Source organism: Mobula hypostoma, chromosome 23 (assembly GCF_963921235.1).
Source record: "Mobula hypostoma chromosome 23, sMobHyp1.1, whole genome shotgun sequence".
Classification (NCBI taxonomy): domain Eukaryota; kingdom Metazoa; phylum Chordata; class Chondrichthyes; order Myliobatiformes; family Myliobatidae; genus Mobula; species Mobula hypostoma.
In genome coordinates this window covers 7,522,036-7,543,145 of record NC_086119.1, presented here as the reverse complement: position 1 = coordinate 7,543,145, position 21,110 = coordinate 7,522,036, and the positions used below count along the sequence as shown (strand labels likewise).

Here is a 21,110-nt window from a genome sequence, read left to right as displayed (position 1 = left end):
TGTAGATTGTGTCTCAGCAATCTGGTTCCAGTTTTGGAAGAGGAGGGGTTGGTTGGACTGTGTTGTTCTGTGGAGTTCAGAAGAGTAAGAAGTAATCTCTTTGGAGGTGTTGTAGGGATAGGAACAGAGAGGGTTAACAACTAGTAAAGTTGGAAACAGGAGGAAATCTGCAGATGCTGGAAATTCAGGCAACACACACAAAATGCTGGTGAACGCAGCAGGCCAGGCAGCATCTGTAGGAAGAGGTACAGTCGACGTTTCAGGCCGAGACCCTTCGTCAGGACTAACTGAAGGAAGAGTGAGTAAGGGATTTGAAAGCTGGAGGGGGAGGGGGAGATGCAAAATGATAGGAGAAGACAGGAGGGGGAGGGATGGAGCCGAGAGCTGGACAGGTGATAGGCAAAAGGGGTACAAGGCTGGAAGAGGGAGAGGATCATGGGACGGGAGGCCTAGGGAGAAAGAAATGGGGAGGGAAGCATCAGAGGAAGATATAGTGAGAGGGACAGAGAGAGAAAAGGGGGGGGGGGAATTAAATAAATAAATAAGGGATGAGGTAAGAACAGGAGGAGGGGCATTAGCGGAAGTTTGAGAAGTCAATGTTCATGCCATCAGGTTGGAGGCTACCTAGACGGAATATAAGGTGTTGTTCCTCCAACCTGAGTGTGGCTCAATGGAAAAAGCCTATCCACGTCAATTCTATCAATCCCCCTCATAATTTTAAACACCTCTATCAAGTCCCCCCTCAACCTTCTACGCTCCAAAGAATAAAGACCTAACTTGTTCAACCTTTCTCTGTAACTTAGGAGATAAAACCCAGGCAACATTTTAGTGAATCTCCTCTGTACTCCCTCAATTTTATTGACATCTTTCCTATAATTCGGTGACCAGAACTGTACACAATAACTTCAAATTTAGCCTTACCAATGCCTTATACAATTTCAACATTACATCCCAAATAAAACCAATCTTAATCTTATCTTAAATTTAGTTTCCAGTGTAATTGCGTATGTGGAGAGGTGCAGAAGACTGTCTCCTACTGTTCAGACAGGTCAGCTTTGCCTGGTCTCCTGTTTCAATAAATTGTCTGTGGCTTTGACACTGATACTCTGTGGGGTTTCTCATTCACCACTACAGAAACATACAGGATTGTTACAGGGCTCGGCTAACTGGATGCAGTGGGACTGCTTCCCTTGGCTGAGGAGTCATAGAGCACTATGGCACAGAAACAGGCCCTTCAGCCCATCTAGTGCATGCTGAACTGTTATTCTGCGTTGTGCCATTTCCCTGCACCCGGTTCATAGTTCTCCATACCCCTCCCATCCATGTACCTATCCAAATATCCCTTAAATAGAGTCATAGAAAAGTACAGCACAGAAACAGGCCCTTCAGCCTATCTAGTGCATGCTGAACTGTTGTTATGCCTAGTCCCACCTGGGCCATGGTTCTCCATACCCCTCCTATCCACGTATGTATCCAAACTTCTCTTAAATGTTTCAATTTAACTCACATCCACCACTCCTGGTAACTCATAGAGCCAGACAACAAGGGAGGAGCTCCCTACTGAAGATAAAAATTAACTACAAGCTTTATTTTTCACATGCACGGTACTTCAAATATTGAAACAGTGATGCGCATCATTTGTGCCAGTCTGAGGATGTGCTGGGGTAAGTGTCACCAAGCTTCCAGTGCCAACATATTGTACCCACAGCTTACTGACCCTAACCTCTATGTCTTTGGAATGTGGGATGAAACCCACACTGTCACAGGGAGAAGTTACAAACTTCTTACAGACTGTGACGGGAATCAAACTTCTGATCGGTGATGCACTGGGTCTTGTGCTTCTGCACTACCCAGTGAGACCCACCAAATCCACGCTGACCATCAACCATCCCACCAATCCAACATAAATCCTGTCTTTTATCCCTTTAATCCCTTAAACTCTTATCAACTCTCTCCAGAATCTACCACTCACCAAAACACTCGCATTTAGGCCAATTAACTTTGCAGCCCACCTATCGGAGTGTTGGATGAGGGAGGAGACCAGAGTATCTATGGGACCCCACAAGGTCCCAAGAAGAACGTGAAAACTGCCCGCAACGAGAGCCCGGGGTCAGGATTGAAGCCGGGTCTCCAGCGCTGTGAGGCAATGTTTTAAACCGTTCAATTTAAATTTAGAGAACGGACAACCTGAAATTCTTACTCTTCACAGAAATCCACGAAACAGAAAAAAAACGGAGAATGAATGACAGAAGCATCAGAACCCCAAAGCCCCCCTCCCACACACAAGCAGCAGCAAAGCGTCGACCCTCCCCCTCTCACCAACTTGCACCAGCCCCACACCCCCCATCACCACCATGCAAGCTATAGCAAAATCCCCCAAAGAGACCTTGACCTGGAGTCCTTCGAAAACTACAGCCCATCCCGACTGGTGTCTCAGGCTCGCTCGCTCACGAGCGAGGGAGGGAGAAGTCACTCCTGCAGCAACGAGACAGGGAGACCAGCAGCTCGCTGTTCCAATGTTACAATCTTCCACATCACTCCTCCGAGTCCTCCCACCCGAGGCTCTCACTCACCGTCAGAGAGAGAGAGAGAATGCTGGAGTACAGGGGGCTGCCTTCTGACAGCTCTGGCACTGTGTTGCCCGAAGGAGAAAGGGTCTGGCACTAGGGGTATGGGCTCAGAATACAGGGTTGGGCATTTATGACTGAGATAAGGAGACATTTATTCAAGTAGAGAAGAGAGTCTTTTTTAGAATTCTCTTCCCCAGCGATTGCAGTTCATGTTATGATGTGTTTCTGGTCTTTCATTTTTTATTGCTATTTTGCGCAATTTTGATTGGGACAGACTAGCTCTGCGGCATTTAGTCAATGAACAGCACAGAGCTAAACTGAACTGAACTCAACCAAACCGGACATTCCTGGACTGTTTCAAGCACTCTGCGGTTCGATGTTTAAGATCCTGTGTGTTATTCACTCATTTTTTTTGCCGTTTGCAGGTTTTTTTCTCTTTTTTCTTGCCTGTTGGGTATTTGTTATTTTCCGTGTGCAGGTTCCTTGGTGTTTCTTTGTTCCGTGGCTGTCTGTGGGAAGACAAATCTCAGGGTTGCACACCACAAACAGACTTTGGTAATAAATGTACTTTGAATTGGAGCCTTGAACATTGAGTTCATTCGAAACACTGATCATTACTTCCCCTGGATATTAAGGGGAATGGTGCTAAAACCAAAGATTGACAGTGACCTTGAAGACCGGAGAAACAGATTCGAGGGGCAGAATGGCCTTCTGTTTCTTAAGTAAAATTCTGATGATAATTTATCATTTTTGGGCGCATAGGAATTCACCCAATTAGAACCACCTACCAAATATTCATTGGAAGAACATAGTAGTCTAACGGGCCCGGGCCCATCAAACACTCCTCATATGACAACCCTGGATCATTCTCATGAACCTCCCCGGACCCTCTCCAGTACCAGCACATCCTTTCTCAGACAAGGGGTCCAGAACTGCTCACGATACTCCAAGTGCGGTCTGACCACTGCTTCAGCTTTGCACTTTTGCTTTTATATTCCAGTGCACTTGAAATGAACGCTAGCATCTCAATTGCCTTCCTCACCACCAACTCAACCTGCAAGTTAATTAGGGAATCCTGCACAAGGATCCTCCCAAGTATCCTTTTCACCTCCGATTTCCGAATTTTCTTCCTGCTCGGAAAATAGTTTGTGTCTTTATTCCTTCTAGCAAAGTGCATTTGCCGACACTGTATTCCATCTGTCAGCATTGTTCAGAGTTTCAGGATGGGTCTACAGAGGGGGTGCAACACTGCCCTGTGCCTGTATCTACTGCTGTTCTGAGACCAAACTTTCTCTGTGTTCATTGTTCCAGAGTGACCGTCACTGTGAAAAGAGCAAACCTTCTGTAGAATGTATGCCTCCTTCATTTAATATCAAAACTTTATGTTACTTAAAATAAAATAATTTACCTTAATAATTAAAAAGGAATCCCGCAGTTTGTTCTTGAAATAAAGGTGCTTTGGACAGTGGGAAACACGAGCATTCGTTTCAGCACAGCGAGTATGAGCATAGCGGTGAGTGTGACGCTATCACAGCTCGGGGTGTCAGAGTTCAGAGTTCAATCCTGAAACCACCTGTAAGAAAGATTCTACGTCCTCTCTGTGGCCGCATGGATTTCCTCCGAGTGTTCCAGTTTTCTCCCACAGTCCAATGACGTACCGGATAGTAGGTTAATTGTAAATTGTCCTGTGATTAGGCAAGGGTTAAATAGGTGGGTTGGTGGGTGGTGTGGTACGTCTAAATAAAAATAAATAATAAATAACATCAAAGAAGAAATTCTGCAGATCATAAACACAAGAAAGTCGGCAGATGCTGGAAATCCAGAGAAAGACACACAAAATGCCGGAGGAACTCAGCAGGTCAGGCAGCATCTACAGAAATGAATAAACGGTTGGCATTTTGGGCCGAGACCTTTTGTCAGGTCTGGAAAGGAAGGGGGTAAGAAGCCAGAATAAGAAGGTGGGGTGGTGGGGGTGGGGAGAGGCCATAGATGCTGCCTGACCTGCTGAATTCAGTCAGCATTATGTGTGTTCCTTTGTTGTCACACCACGAACATGTCGTAGAGTTTGGAGGCTTGTGTGCCTCAATGATCTGGAGAGCTGTGTTGGCTGGAGTCAGGGCTTTATGCTTTGGCTCTTGGTAGGGTCACCCATGCTAAGCAGATCAAAGAGTAGAGGCCAGACTAAGAATAGTCCACTGGTCCTCCAGGTTTGGGGGTTCAGCTCAGGGATAACAACCCCGACTGGTCAAACAAAACTGTTACGGAAACAACAATAAAAGACCCTTCTATATCTGAGTGTGACGGTATTCCTGAGTCTCCACCCGGGGCTTGCATGACTGACAGTAGTGAAAACCGAGAGGAAGCTACTGACACGATGAAGGAAGCCCTGAACACCGCCAGAGATGGAGGATCTTCACTGTTGCCCTAAATGCCAGCTGTGTAATGGGCAGTAAGTCTGTTGTTACAGTGTTGAGGGGTGGCTCCCTGAATATACAATGAACTAGACTACTAAATGTAAAACAGTCCTGTCCTGAACTCAAACAACAGGAATTCTGCAGATGCTGGAAATTCAAGCAACACACATCAAAGTTGCTGGTGAACGCAGCAGGCCAGGCAGCATCTATAGGAAGAGGCGCAGTCGACGTTTCAGGCCGAGACCCTTCGTCAGGATTAACTGAAGGAAGAGTGAGTAAGGGATTTGAAAGCTGGAGGGGGAGGGGGAGATGCAAAATGATAGGAGAAGACAGGAGGGGGAGGGATAGAGCCGAGAGCTGGACAGGTGATAGGCAGAAGGGGATACGAGAGGATCATGGGACAGGAGGTCCGTGTCCTGAACTGCACATTACGAGGCAGGAAATTTTAACATTGTGTTAATACAGGAGGTGGCCACTTAATGTTTTTTCTATTCTCTTCCAAAGTTTGCAATGCCACCAATTAACAGGAACATTCCCAATTTGTAGATTGCGAGGCCAAGAGTCCATCGTATCTGACAACAGGTCCATTCGATTGTCTGATAACAGTGGGGTAGGAGTAGTCCTTGAGCCTGGCTGTTTCTGCTTTCTGGCTTTTGAATTCTCTGCCCCCAATGGGAACAGGGTGATGAGGGAAAGTCCTGGATCGTTGGAGTGTTTGATTCTGCTGGCTGCTTTAACCAAATAACAATTACAGCACGGAAACAGGCATCTCGCCCCGTATAGTCCATGCCGAACTCTTACTCTCACCTAGTCCCACTGACCTGTGCTCAGCCCATAACCCTCCATTCCTGTCCTGTCCATATACCTATCCAATTTAACTTTAAAGGACAACATCGAACCTGCCTCAACCACTTCTGCTGGAAGCTCGTTCCACACAGCTACCACTCTCTGAGTAAAGAAGTTCCCCCTCACGTTACCCCTAAACTTTTGCCCTTTAACTTTTAAGTCTCAACTCCTGTGAAGCCACACTGCTTTCTGAGGCAGTGAGTGTGATAGTTGGACAGAGTCCATGGAGGGGAGGCTGTTACCTGTGATGTGCTGAACTGTCCCCAACTCTCTAGTTTCTTGTGCAAATGCTGGAAATCCACACACAAAATGCTGAAGGAACTTGGCAGGTTAGGCAGCACCTCTGGGCCTGGATCCTTTACATGACCCACCAAGCCAACACACTTTTTGTCCCTCTTCCCTCCGGGAGAAGGCTCAGGAGCTTGAAGACTCGTACGGCCAGATTTGGGAACAGCTTCTTTCCAACTGTGATAAGACTGCTGGATGGATCCTGACCCAGATCTGGGCCGTATCCTCCAAATATCCGGACCTGCCTCTCGGTTTTTTTGCACTACCTGACTTTCCATTTTTCTATTTTCTATTTATGATTTATAATTTAAATTTTTAATATTTATTCATTTTTATTAAGTTTAATATTTGATATTTGTAATCCAGGGAGCGGGAAGCACGGAATCAAATATCGCTGTGATGATTGTACGTTCTAGTACCAATTGTTTGGCGACAATAAAGTATAAAGTAAGCAGCCGCTGATTTTATTTCAGGTTTGCGGCATCTGCGATATTTTACGCGTTTGCCCTTGCCCGGTCACGTGCTCGCAAGTTGGACTTGCGCCGGTTCCTGCACGGGCTTGGGGGGGGGGGCGCGAAATTGCGCAACCGGTCGGCGTGGTGACGCAGGCCTACGTGCGCGCCGACGCGCGGCGGGACGGGGCGGAGGACATGGAGGGAAGCGGCGCCGCTGCTACGCATGTGCGGTGGCTGTGATGGTGATGGTTGGCGAGTGGAACCCATGAGGAGCGGAGCCGGCAGCCGGAGAGCGACATGGCGGGAGTGTTCGACATCGATCTGGACCCCGAGTACCAGCAGGAGGAAGGCGTCTCAGACGAGGAGTTGGAAGGGGTAAAGATGTGGGCGGGAGGCCGGTGGAGGGGGTGGGGGGGAAGAGGGCAGGTGAAGGAAGGAAGGAAGGGAGGGAGCGGGGCTTCACCGCCCCGGGGGCAGGCGAGCGGCAGGCCTGTGCGAACAGGCCCAAGGGCCGGGCCGGGCCCGGCCCACTCTCCCTTGGCAGCACTTAGCGGCGCTGCCCCGGAGCGCCTGCCAGTGAGGCTGCGGCGGGGTTCGGTGAAGTCGCTACCATCGCCTACCGCTGGTCGGTGCGGCCGGACTCACGGGCCGTGTGTTCGTGGCAGCTCGGCCTGGTTTTGGAAGAGGTGGGGGGGGGTGGGGGACAGGTGCAGGTGGGGATCTCGGTCAATGATTAAAGAGCCACAGAACACGTTACTGCCCTGGTAATGAGTGCAGTTGGTGTCATGCAAAGAAAATCCAGCTTTTACTGTGGGGTCTGTTGTGCAATAGACGGTGCGACGAATAAAGCAAGCAGTGAAGTCTGCAGCCGCGCTGTGGGTCGAACCTCGCGGCCTTTCTCCGAACTGCGGAGACTTTATACCGTTTATTAGGATCGCACCTTGCATTTCTGCGTGTATTCCCGCATTTTAATTTAATGCGCATCTAATAAAGTTCCCGGCTTCACCATGTGGTTTTGCTGACAGCACCTGTCCAGGTCATACCAGGAAAATCAGTGTTTTTAAAGTGCCAGTAGGGGCCGGTATCAGCCATTGATCCGCCGTGGGTATTTAAATTCGAATTTAAATTTAGCGATGAACCATTTCACTTGGAGACTGTTGCCTACTAAGTTCACTCTTTTATGCATGTGTTATATTTTAATGTGATGGAAATGAATGAGCTGTAATGGAAGTCTTAGTGGTTCACTAATGTCCGTCCTGAGCAGTGCCTTGATAACATATTTTCTTTTCTGAGCCCGATTTGCTGTGCCTGACTGACTACAGGATAGAACACGGAACATTGCGGCACAGCACGGGCCCATTAGCTCACGGTGTTGTGTGTCGAACTTTTAACTTACTCTAAAACTAATCTAACCTTTCCTACCAACATCCACCTGCCTATCTGTGGGTCTCTCATTTGTGCTTCTGACATCACCCCCAATGCATACAATGCATCCACTACTTTCTGTGTTTAAAAACAAACTTACCTCTTGACATCCCTCTCCCATATTTTCATCCAGTCGCTTTAAAATCATGCCCTCTCTTATTCCTCCCACCCCCCCCCGCCCCCCCGGAAATGTCTTTGGCTATTCTCTTGATCAATGCCTCTTCTAATCTTGTACACCAAGATGATGAAATAATTAACCAATTCATGTGACAATTCTCCCTCACCCTTATTTTAAGTTTTATCTGATGCTTGCATCCAGTGCAAAGGAAGACTGAACTCCAAGGTGCTTTAAAAGTGAACCTTAGTTGTGCTATTTTAAAGTACTGAGTGGGTGCCAAGTGCTTCCGAGAGAGGATGCCCTTGACTGTTCTTGAACACCTCTTGGTGGTTCATTTTAATGCAGCCTTGGCAGAGATGCAGTCATTGGTCTCTGCAAGAAAACTGTGCGGAGACAAACTTTGCATCAATAAGCAAATCTGCTTACAATCTTGGCATGTTTATTTTATACAATGCCTATAGTAGCGCAGACAAAATGCTGCAGGAACTCAGCAGGTGATGCAGCATCTGTGGAGAGCACTAAGCAACTTTTAGTCAACTTTTCGGGTGGAGATCCTTTGCTGCCGGGACAGGAGGTCCCGAGTTATAAGGAAAGATTGAATAGGTTAGGACTGTATTCCTTAGAATGTAGAAGATTGTAAGGTGGTTTGATACAGGTATGCAAAATTGTGAGGGGTTTAGATAGGATGAATACAAGCAGGCTTTTTCTACTGAGGTTGGTGGCACTACAACCAGTAGTCATGGGTTAAGGGTGAAAAGTGAAAAGTTTAAGGAGACCATGAAGGGAAACTTAATCAGAGGGCTGTGAGAGTGAGGAACAAGCTGCCAGCACAAGTGGTGCATGCGAGCTGGATTTCAACGTTTAAGCGAAGTTTGGATAGATACATGGTTGGTTGGGGTCTGGTCCCGGTGCAGGGCAATGAGAGTAGGCAGATTAAATCACTTTGATATGAAGGAGATGGGATGAAGGGCCTGTTTTTGTGTTATACTATCCTATGACTTGCTGAGCTCCTCTAGGATGATGTTCAAAGTAAATCTTCTATTAAAGTGAATATTTGTCACTGTATACAACCCTGAGATTCACTTTCTTGCTGGCACACTCACTAAATGATAATAGAATAATCATAATAGAATCAGTGAAAGACCACAACAACTTGTGTGTTCAACCAAGTGTGTCTAAGACAGCAAACTGTGCAAATACGAAAAGAAAGAAGAAGTAATAGCAAATAAGTATCGACAACATGAGCTGAAGTGAGCCCATAGGTTGTGGGAACATTTCAGTAATGGGGCAAGTAAAGTTGAGTGAAGTTATCCCCACTGGTTCAAGAGCCTGATGGTTGAGGGGTAATAACTGTTTCTGAACCTGTTCGTGTGCAAGATTTCCAGCTTCTGTAGAAATTCTTGTGTTTATGATTTGCCTATAGTGTTTTTTTTGTGCAATCAGTAATTTATCTTGGGAGGCTATGATTGGGTCTGATCTTTACTGATTTGGAGCATCACTTTGACTGCGGTATGGGAAATAAATACCCTGTTCTTCAAAATGAAGAGATGATTTTGCAGCTGGTGGACTTTAGATTTTTAAAATGTGGAATCTAAAAGAAGGTGCCCGAAGCAGTTTGGTGCTCTCTCAGTACTGCAGAAAGTTAACTAGATTTTATGTTTGGTTTGTGGAGTGGGCTTTGAGCGTAGGAGAGTACGACTGACATGGCTTGTATAGGTGTTTTAAAATCGTGATGGTCAAAGAGTGGAAGGAGGCTTGTTTGATTTATTGACTCCTTAGTGGTGCTCTAGAATAGCCTGTTTTTATAACAACTTGCTTGTGTTTTTGAATGCTGGTTGAGACTTGCCTTTTGCAACATGCAGCTTTTCTTTGTATAACAGGAAACCACTATTGCCATCTGTGTCTTTTAGAATTGATTTTAAAACGCGTGATAACCTGAGACCGGAGTACATCACAGAATCGTTTTAATAATGCTGCTTGAGGTCGTCTTCCGCTGGTCTCTTAAATTTAAACAATTTCCGTCAAAAGATAATTGGCAGGTCAGCCTTTTTGAACTACACTCCTAAAGTCTGGAATTCAATATCAGAGACATATCAGACTCAGTTGACACTTGTAAGTGCCAGCCCAAAACCTATTTATTTCATCTTGCTTTTAACTGACATCTTTTTTGTCTTTTATTTTCATGTCTATTTTAATTTTTTTCTTGTTTGCACTTTACCCCATTGTAGAGCACTTTGTACAACACTGTATGAAAAATGCTCTATAAATAAGTTACTGTTATTACATTGTGAAGATTTCAATTTCAAATTGTAACTTGATGTGACAAATAGATTCTTAAAGGGTAATCATTAGAATTTAATTGTTATATCATGAGATTTATCTTAACTCTGCCCACCCAAGTTGCATATATTCTTATGAAGGGTGAATATTTGCTGCCTTGGAATTATCCTTGGTATAAATATTGAACCCAAGAATAGATATTTTAGAATTTATTTTGTAGTTTACTTTGACTATTTATTAAGCACATTTTCTTGTTTATTTGAAGATATTGATTTGTGCTGATCTCTCAACACTGCTTTGTTCTTGATACTATTTGTGCAAGGGTTGACATTGATGCTGATTTGGTTCTATGCCTGGATTTGAATGTTTGTAACAGAAACCTGGACTAACTTGCATGTAATTGCATCAAAAGAGCCAGTAAATGTTGATTAGGAGAGTAACAGAGAAAGCTGCTGAAGAGACTAATGTTCAAGCAATTTATTTGACTTCCTGGTCTAGCTGCAAGACCTCTATTTAGAATTTTAAAGAATTGCATCCTTCATGTGCCATTGTGAACCATCTGGATTGCTGCTGAGATAAAATGCATTGAGTAGCGTATGTTTTTCTGAAGATGTTTGTTGGTGATGCTGAAGGTGACCTTTCCCCAGAGGAGTAAAAGCCTAGAATCAAAAACAGAGCATCCTAATTCCTAGTGTCATCTATTCACATGGGGAGCAATTACGGTCCCAAGATGCTTTGCAAAAGCTGTAGTTGGACTAAGTGAAGAAAGATTTTAGATTCATTCATGCATGGCCTTTACTGTGAAGAAGACAGCAATTACCCGTTCCTAATTGCCCATGAGGAATTGGTGGAGAGCTGTCCTTTTGAAACCCCTGCAATGTGTGTAGTGGAGTTAGTTCCACAGTGTAGTATGGTTGAGTTTTAGGATTGTAATCCAGACAGTGTGAGAGCAGGGTGTGGGGTTTGAAGCAAATAGCTGAGAGGCGGGAAAGGAAAAGGGTTGATCGGAGAGGACAGTGGACCATTGGAGATGGAGGAAAGGCACCAGCGGCAGGTGATGGGCAGATGAGAAGAGAAGGGTGAGAGAAGACCATAGGGGCTAGAATTAGACCATTTGGCCCATGGAATCTGCTCCAAACAGGGAATGGGAAAAGTGGCGGGGTGGGGGGGGGGTAGAGATTACACAAAGTTGGAGAAATTGATGTTCGTGCTCTCAGGTCGGAGGCTACCCAAACAATATGAATTGTTGCTCCCTCAACCCGAAAGTGGCCTCATCATGACTATGTGGAGGAAGCCATGGATTAGAAACATAGAAAATAGGTGCAGGAGTAGGCCATTCGGCCCTTCGAGCCTGCACCGCCATTCAGTATGATCATGGCTGATCATCCAACTCAGAACCCTGTACCTGCCTTCTCTCCATACCCCCTGATTCCTTTAGCCACAAGGACCATATCTAAATATAACCAATGAACTGGCCTCAACTGTTTCCTGTGGCAGAGAATTCCACAGATTCACCACTCTCTGTGTAAAGAAGTTTTTCCTCATCTCAGAATGGGAAGACAAGTTGAAATGAGTGCTCACTAGGAGATCCTGCCTTTAGCAATGAGCAGAGTGAAAGTGCTCATAGATGCTGTGTAACCTGTTGAGTTTCTCCATCGACTTGTGTGTGTTGTTCAAGATTTCCAATGTCTGCACAACCTCTTTTGTTTAAGCATAATTAGTCCCACTTGTGTGGCTGAATATGGATTTAGACCCATCACAGCAGAATTAGGCCATTCAGTCCAAGTCTGTTATGCCATTTAATCATGGCTGATTTATCATCCCTCTCAATCCCATTCTCCTGTCTGCTCCCCATCACCTCTGACTCCTCTTACTTATCAAGAATCTATCAATATGTGCTTTAAATATGCTCAATGACTTGGCGCCCATAACCATCTATTCCACAGATTCAACATCCTCTAGCTAAAGAAGTTCCTTCTCATCTGTTGTAAAGGGGCATCTATTCTGAGGCTGTGCCTTCTGATCCCAGACTCCCCCACTATTGGAAATATCCTCTCCACGTACACAGAAATTGCTTTCAGAGTACAGTGATGGTGCCCTGGGATTACAATTTTTGTGATAGCTCTCTGTGTAATTTAACCTTTTTAATCTTAATTATTCTGTTAAATCTATAATGTACATCAAAGGCAAATATATCATTAGGTGGGATGTGCAGTACTACTCAAACTACATGAGAGTGCTTTCTGCAGCACCTTATCACCATGACGACCTTGGCTCCACAAAACAAACTACATTGTTTTCTCTTTCCCAATTCAAGATTAACTTTCTTTCTGTTTCCACAGTTGCTGCTTGACATGTTAAGTATTCCAGTCGTCCAACAAGGGTCTTGTGAAGTTGTAATGTGTTGTTCTAAAATTGAACTTTAGATGTAGAGTTCAGGTGTCCATTAACTTTGGTATCTGTTGCTGACATTTCTGTGGATCTCCAGTATCATCTCTTAATTTAGAGCGAGGGGGTTCCCGACCTTTTATGTCGTGGGGACCCCAGTTTGGGAATCCCTGCTTTAGCGAATATTTCTCTTAATAGAACTCATCACGATTGCCTCCATTGAAACCTTTGTTTTGCCAAATATAGATCTTGTTAATATTTTTGTAATTTATTATTTCCATCAATATTGTTTTAGTGTGGCCTATGCCATGTTCTCTCAGAGCTAGGGAATCCCTTGACTTTCCACCCCTGCTATCCACATCTGTTATCTGTCTTTGGGCCCTTCCTTCCTATTTCTCTTTCAGTATGGTGATGCTAAAGCATACTATCACTTCCACTTCCCAAATCTACCTATTCGTGACAAATTTTGACCACCCCTCCTCTGCCTGCTCTTTCATTTCAAGATTAAAAACTACTTGTTGTGCAAAACTGGATGAACAGACCTTTCTAAATATTGGGCCAGTCAAGGCCATTTTCTTTGTTGTCTGTTACATGTTATGTTCATTGCTTGCTGCGAAGTGCCTTTCCCTAGACAGGTGTTTGAAACTGGATCAGACTGATTGTAACTGAGGCATTAGATTTTGTTCCAAGTAGAGTGGGTCACTAAATGCCAAGCCCACCTGTTTTCTCAACTCAAATTTGTTGTTACTGAAGTACTCGTACATTCTTCCTCTATACTTAATTCTTCTCTAAACTTGGACTTCCAAAACTTTGGCTGTACCGTACCATGTCCTACATCACGTTCATTCGCCAGTCAAGTTTGGTTAAACAGTTGTTGAATTTAAAAATGCTCACCTTTCGTTCTCTCTCCTCTTCAAACTCTTTGCACTCAATTTCTGGTCCATTGATTATACTTAATTTTAAACATTTTACCTTTGTCTGGCAAGGCCCTTTGCTGTGGATATCCCCATGTAAAGGACTTTACTTTAAAACTACACTTTTGCTCTTCAGCTGCAGTAAGCAAACTAGCAATGGAGAAAATTGAATGGAGCAGCATGGTAGTGAAGTGGTTAGTGTAACACTATTACAGTGCCAATGACCCAGGTTTAAGGAGTTTGTACGTTCTCCCTGTGATTGCGTAGGTTTCCTCCCACATTCCAAAGCTGTATGGCTAAGTAGGTTAATTGGTGCCGGCTCGTTGGACCAGAGGGGCCTGTTACAGAGCTATATCTCGAAATAAAAAAAATAGCACTAGTGGTGGGTCAGTAGACTTGAAGGTTTCCATCTTGGAATCTTGACATCAAGTTTTGCTGCTACTTCTGTAAATGGCATTAGGATATTTGGCTGAGAACAAATGGTAAAGTATTGTTCAACTGCATTGTCTGGTTCATTGTGGCCCAACTCAGATCTTTGTGTGACACCTGTTTATTTCAACCTCTTATCTGTAGGCCGTAATACTACCTCTACTGTTGCCTAGCTGAATTCCTAGAGGGTGAATAATTTGCAACCAGTTCCTTAACCACCAGTTTTAGATATTAGGGTAATAAGCAATTAATTGAGTGGCTTAGATGTTCCAGACAGCTAATATCCATAGACATCCCCTCTCCTTTTATTCAGTTCCTGAAAAGATTTACTTTGTTGTCTTTGATAACTAAAATTTCAAGGTATACAGTCACTCCATCCTTAATTACTGAGTCAGTAATATCCTGACAACAGATGCTAGCTTAACTGGTCCAAAATTCCTTCCTTTTTCCCTTTCTGATCTTTCTTAAAAGGCAGAATGACATTCATTTTCAAAGTGAAAGGATGGGGTGTCTAATCAGGAGAACGTTTGAAGATTGCTGCAAGGCACCAGCAATTTCCTAGCCTCCTTCCATAGAAATTGTGGGATGGCAACCAGTTGATCCTAGGGACTTGTTACACTGCGCTATTGTTTATTTCATTAACACTAATTATCTTCATATAATTTTGCTATGTTGCATCTTCTATTTAATTATTTCCTTAATGACCAGCTTACTTTCATTTTCCTCAATTCTGAAGTCCGTCATTTGTTTGGTGTTCACTCTGCTTGTTTCCAAGGGATCTTCATTGCTGCTGCTTCTAGCCACGAGGGTTTTATTTTATATAATTACACTATTTCATGTTCTGTTCTTTATCTTGTGTGAGTTTTCTTTGAATCTCCTTTGTACCTCTCGCTTTGCTTTGCCTTGCCACTTTTTGATCTTTGCAGCCCTCCCAATTCATCAGGAATTGTGTTATTTTGTATGTTTTACCTTCTTGTGTTGTCCCTTGCTTCCAGCTTTTTTATTGGGAGGATAGGTCACTTGCCTTTGGAGGAAGGGGGAATTTATTTCCATGTCAGAATGGAGTCTGATTTGGAAACAAATGTGTCCTTAATCACTTACTGTCCTTGTGCTTTTGGGTATAGGCAATGCTGTTGAGAAAGTTTTAGAAGTTGCTGTAGATGTTACATTTTGACGTGTGTTGGATTTGGGGATGGAGGTATAATCTAAAGTTTGACCGAAAATAGTGAGTTCATACTTGGCAGGAGAATCTGGGATTTAAAATTAGATGCTTTGGAGAGCAAATGCACAGGTTAAAAAACTGGGAGCGTTGGGAAGAAGGAAGAGTTGCAGACAACTCTCATATTAAAGGAATGTTTGAAAATTCTAGGCTTGGAGGAGCAAATGTTTAGGCCGTAAGTATTTTGAAAATTTTAAATTGACTATTGAGAGAGATGATGGGTGAGGGTAGATTTCAGAGAACGATGAATCAAAGTAAGCTACCTTGTCTGTTCTGTGATGAGCCTTCTCTTTGAATGAATTCTTCATTATTTCTTTTCTTTCCCCGTAGCCAACAGCTGTTTGCTCTGAAGTTTTTGATATACTTTTCCCTTCAAAAAAAAGTTGGTGATTTGCAAGACCCTTTCCACCATCTTCAAGGCACATCAGTGATGTGATGGCTTTCTCTGAGCTAAAGTGTAGCTTCATTAATACAGATGGTTGAACATTCATAAGAGTTATCCATCCCTTTAAATTCTGCTGTTCCCTTCTAATAAATCAAAAGAAGCCTTTCTGTTGATAGTGGAGATGTACACTCAGCCCATTACCAAGGAACTGAAACACCTATGTCTTTCATTAATATTGCAGTGTAGCTATGCTGCCTGGGAAGGAAAGGGTGAGTACTTGAGACAGATGTTGAGATGCCAATCAAATGTGTGATTATACTGCATATAATCAAGCATGAATACGTTTGGCACCTCCACACCTGTGTTAAATATTCACTCATCCCTTGCCAAGCACTATGTCTACATTGTCCGGGTTGCAAATACTAAATGCTAGGTGCTTCTCTTCCTCACATATCACATCTCTGATTAGCGGCCTTGTGGGTAGTAAGGACAGCAGGTGATAGAAACACTGCTAATTCCATCCAGATCATACTGGTTTAGGATTACAGAATCATTGAAGCATGTCACTGTCTTCTCTAGGTGAATTAGGGATAGGCAATTACCGTTCACACGAGGAATTCTGCAGATGCTGAAAACTCAAGCAACACACATCAAAGTTGCTGGTGGACGCAGCAGGCCAGACTGGAAGAAGGAAGGAAGAAGCTTCAGTCAGTCCTGACGAAGGGTCTCAGCCTGAAGCGTCGACTGTACCTGTTCCTAGAGATGCTGCCTGGCCTGCTGCGTCCACCAGCAACTTTGATTGTGTTGTGGCAATTACTGTTGCCTCCTTTCGACATTTTTGTTAGAAATTCATTTCTGAATTTATCTCCTGAATTAACACTGATAAAATGTGGCTTGATGTTTTCATTTGATATGCTTTTGGTATGCTGCAATATAAAAAGGAACCACACAAAGAATTTATGTGAAGTAGACATTTTTAAAGCTAATCTTTAAAGAGAAAAAGTGCATCTTACCATTTTCAAAACATGAAGAACATGGAAATTGTTGTTTGGTGGGGGGAGCACATCTGTCAATGGATAAATTTGCATGTTACTGTGAATTCACTAACACTGACCCACATCCTTGGGATTTCCTGTGCAAGTTTGAAACCCAGTGAAGTGCATGCTGTAACTGAAGCTTTTCATTTCAGATTAAGATGATGAAATATGATCAGTTCACTGGAGGAAGACTTGAAACTCGTCACCTGGTTTGAAATATTTATAAATGAGTGTTGTGATGGACACTGCAGTAAGCTGCATTGTGTGTGGTAACATCTGTACTACTAACGAAAAGACTTCCATCTGATTTAATAGAAATTAACTGCAGAATTGGAGTGATTGGTAGCTTTAGATCTTCAACCATCTGGTGCTTCACCCTTTCTCCATTGCAGGATGCAAGCAGGTTGAAACCAAGTAAAGTTTGCCCAGGAAATATGGTAACCACAAGAGATTCTGCAGGTGCGGGATATCCAGAGTAACACGCAAAGAGATCAGGCAGCATCCTCCTGAAGTCAATAAATCAGCTCCTTGGTCTGCTGACTTTGAGTAAGAGGTTGTTGTGGCACCTCTCAGCCAGATTTTCAATCTCCCTCCGATATGCTCATTAGTCACCACCTTTGATGCGGCCAATGACAAGTGGTGTCATAAGCAAACTTAAATATGGCATTGGGGCTATGCTTAGCCAAACAATCATAAGTGTAAAGTGAGTAGAGTCGAGGGCTAAGCTCACAGCCTTGTGGTGCACTTGTGGAGATGTTGCTAGTCTGAACTGACTGCTGTCTGCAAGTGAGGAAATTGAGGATTCAATTGTACAAGGAAGTATTGAGACCAAGGTTTTGAAGCTTGTTGATTAGTATTCAGAGTATGATAGTGTTGAATGCTGAGCTGTAGTCGATAAAGAGCATCCTGATGTATGCATCTTTGCTGTCCAGATGTTCCAGGGTTGAGTGAAGAGCCAATGTGATGGCATCTGCTGTGGACCTGTTGTGTCGGTAGGCAAATTGGAACGGATCCAAGTCACTTCTCAGGCAGGAGTTAATGTTTCATCACCAACCTCTCAAAACACTTTATCACTGTGGATGTAAGTGCTACTGGACGATAGTCATTGAGACAGGTTACCATGTTCTTCTTAGGCACTGGTATGATTGAAGCCTACTTAAAGCAGGTGGGTACCTCAGCCTGCTGAAGCAAGAGGTTAAATATCTCAGTGAATACTCCAACCAGTTGATCAACATATGGCTTTAGTACTCAACCAGGTGCTCCACCTGGCCCAGATACTTTCCGTCTCTGGAAGTTTGTGATGGTTCCTCTGTATTATGGTGGTCAAGTAAGCATAGAAGGCATTGAGGTTATCTGAGAGCAAAGCCCTGCTGTCACCTATGCCACTGGATTTCACTTTGTAAGAGCTGATAACTTTCCAGCCCTGCCGCAGCTGTTGAGCATCCTTCATTGATTGAGGTTTAGTCCAGAATTGCCACTTTGCCCGTGACGTGGCTTTCCGGAGATCATACCTAATCTCTTGTAACTGTCTTTGTCCCCAGAATTGAACACCTCTGATCTGGCTCTCAGCAGACTGCGGATCTCATGGTTTATCCAGGGCTTCTGGTTGGGGAAGACAATAATTTTGTGGGGGTGTGGGGCACTGTTTATTTGTAAAGTCTATAACATCTGTGGATTCATTCAGATCCACACGAGTCCTTAAAAGTGGCCCAGTCCACCAACTTGAAGCAATCCCGTAGCTACACCTCTGTCTTCTGTGACCAGCTCTTTGTTGTCCAGATCTCAGTAGCCTCTGAATATATGTAGGTATGATTTCCAGCATCTACTGAATCTCTTGTTTTATTCCACAAATCTCAACCAACTGAGGTTGATAGCCGTGAGAAGCAGATTCTGGTGGGTGTTGAAGTCCGATTCCGGTTTAATTTGGGAGGAGTTCTGGTCAAGATGTCAGAGAAGTAGAGATTGAGATCATAACAACTTTCTGACTTAAAAGGGACTATGGAAAATTGACCTTTAGATTTGGAAGATGAGATGGCTAGGGCTGGTTTTAATTAGCAACGTAATTTTTTTGTTTTTAAAATGTATTTGCGCATTGTGGCGGGGGGGGGAATAAAGTGAGCTGGTACCAGTGGGGTTTTATTTTGAAAATACGCTGCAGCAAGTGCAAGTAAAAATGATACCTGTTAATGAAGAGCTTATCTAGTTAAGGCTTTGTTAATTTGGGTTTATAGCCGTATAAATTTTACATTTGAGAGACAGAATTATTTAAATTGGTGCTGTAACAAGATGAAATGAATAGGGAGATTAGAGACGTAGAACATAGCCTGCCTAGTAGTGCGTTTAATTTTCTAAACTGTGAAGCATTGTTAGTTTATTAGTAAATTGAATTTCCAGATCAACTGCTAAGTAAAATACTGCTGCGGAAACTATGAAAAAAGTGTGTCTTGACAAGTTAATTTTCATTGGACAGAATTTATTCCTGGTAAAGGAAGAGCGGAGAAACAAGAAGCTGCTGTAGATTTCTCCAACTCTGAGCCATGTTTCCATTTTTTAGGGAAAACTGTAGAATTGAGGAATGAAATCCTTCATCCTGAAGTAAAAAGTATATTGAATCATGTGTAAAATATAAATGGATCTTAATTTATTAAGATGCTAAACGAATGAATTTGGCTGATCTCAAGTTGCAAAACTATCTTAAAGTGCTTGTATGTTAAGATCTTGTTACTTAAAGCCAAATTTGATAAATGTCATTAAGTTATCTTTTATTCTATGCTTAAAATGTCATCAGAGGTTTGTTTGGAGATTTTTAATTTATTTTTCTTGTAGTCTTCAAAATAGAGTTAGTGGAAATAATTGACTATACACCTAAATGTTACTGTTTCCAGACTCTGTTAACTAAGGACTTTTGGCCAATGGCATAAATTTTTTAAAACTTAGGAAGTGTATGAAGATGTAAAAATTGAAGTACTTGAGGGGTGGGGAGAAGACTCCCAGACAAAGGGAGTCAGAATGTTTTGCCACTGAATGAAAATGTTTCCTTAACGTATAGATTTGGAATGGCATTGGAAAAAGATGGATGGAGTCAGAGGCTTTCAATAGGGTGTTGCATGCACCTGGTTACATGTAGCTTTTAGAATAACAAGGTTGTGAAATTTGAAGCTTAATTATGAACCGTGTAGGATGCATTGCCTCATTGTTTTTGTTCTGAAGAGGTAGGGGGTTGTCAGGAATGAATATAGTATTACAGATTACATCATGGAGTTTCTTGCAAGAAGTCTATACAATAAGCTTCAAAATTGGCATTGAATTGCAGAAAGCCTCAACACTCATGAGAGATAGTAGAGAATTAAAGACAGATAATGGTGGTAGACCCTTTAGTACATGATGAGAAACTGCTGTAAAAATCATGAGTGACACTAACTAACCCAGAAGGCTCTGGATCAAGGTGGGTCTTCTTTTGTGCCGAACAGAAATAAGGTAAGACTCTTCCAATCTGTATAAAGACAGTGAGTAGTGGGATGAGTGCAATGTAGTTGGGCTGCACTAACCCAATGTTTATTCACTGATGAATGGGCAAGGCAGCTGGAACTCACTTCCGGCAAAATTCAAAGATCAAAGTGTTGTCATCATGGAGGATGTGGTGGATGAATAAAACTATTGTAATGAAGGGAGGAGACAGACCTCACTGGAGAATATTAAATGTTTGGCATGTTCTTGCCTTTTGATTGAAAGGAAAAAGAAAACGCCCTTCACTTTTGTCATTTCCTACAGCAAAGGACAGGGAGTCCAATTCCTGTAACAATGGTAAAAGTCTAGGAATTCCCAGTAAAAGGAAACTACTTTATCTTTGTCGACCCATCTTTGGCTCTTTTGACTTGAGAGCAATAACAATACAAATAAGCAGAGCTAACTAATCTTGGAATTAATGTTCAGCAAGAACAGTAACAGAACCAATAAGCAGAGCTAACAAGTCTTAAGACTAATGTCTAACATTGTTGTATGGTAAGGTAAATCCAACTTTGTACACAATTATGTTCCCACAATTGAGAGTGCTTAATTTTATGTTTGCTTTTTGGAGGTTCTTAAATAGTACACAAGCGAAACATAATAAAGCAGTGTATCGTAGTTGTAAGTTTCCATTTATATTGCAGGTTGACTTAAACAAAATTAAAATGCTACACCAAAACTGTGAGAGAAATTATTTAAAATGGAAGTTGTAAGTGATAGGTGATAACCACATTCAGATGAATCCAACTGCATCGTACAAAGATAAACTATAGGACGAACTAGCACAGAAGCCCATTAATGACTAGAGACCCTGGATGGCTACCTGCTGGCAAAC

At 43.0% G+C, this 21,110-nt stretch overlaps 1 protein-coding gene across 2 annotated transcripts in view; it reads left to right on the top strand.

Moving 5' to 3' along the window:
- Window positions 1-6,765: 6,765 nt before the first annotated feature.
- Window positions 6,766-21,110, top strand: part of LOC134336843 (ribosomal protein S6 kinase beta-1-like) — an 81,937-nt gene continuing 67,592 nt past the window's right edge. For both annotated transcript variants that reach the window (XM_063031406.1, XM_063031407.1), the window contains exon 1: window positions 6,766-6,948. In XM_063031406.1, the coding sequence (XP_062887476.1) occupies window positions 6,871-6,948 (78 nt within the window). In that variant the 5' untranslated portion in view covers window positions 6,766-6,870. The remainder of the gene's footprint in view (window positions 6,949-21,110) is intronic.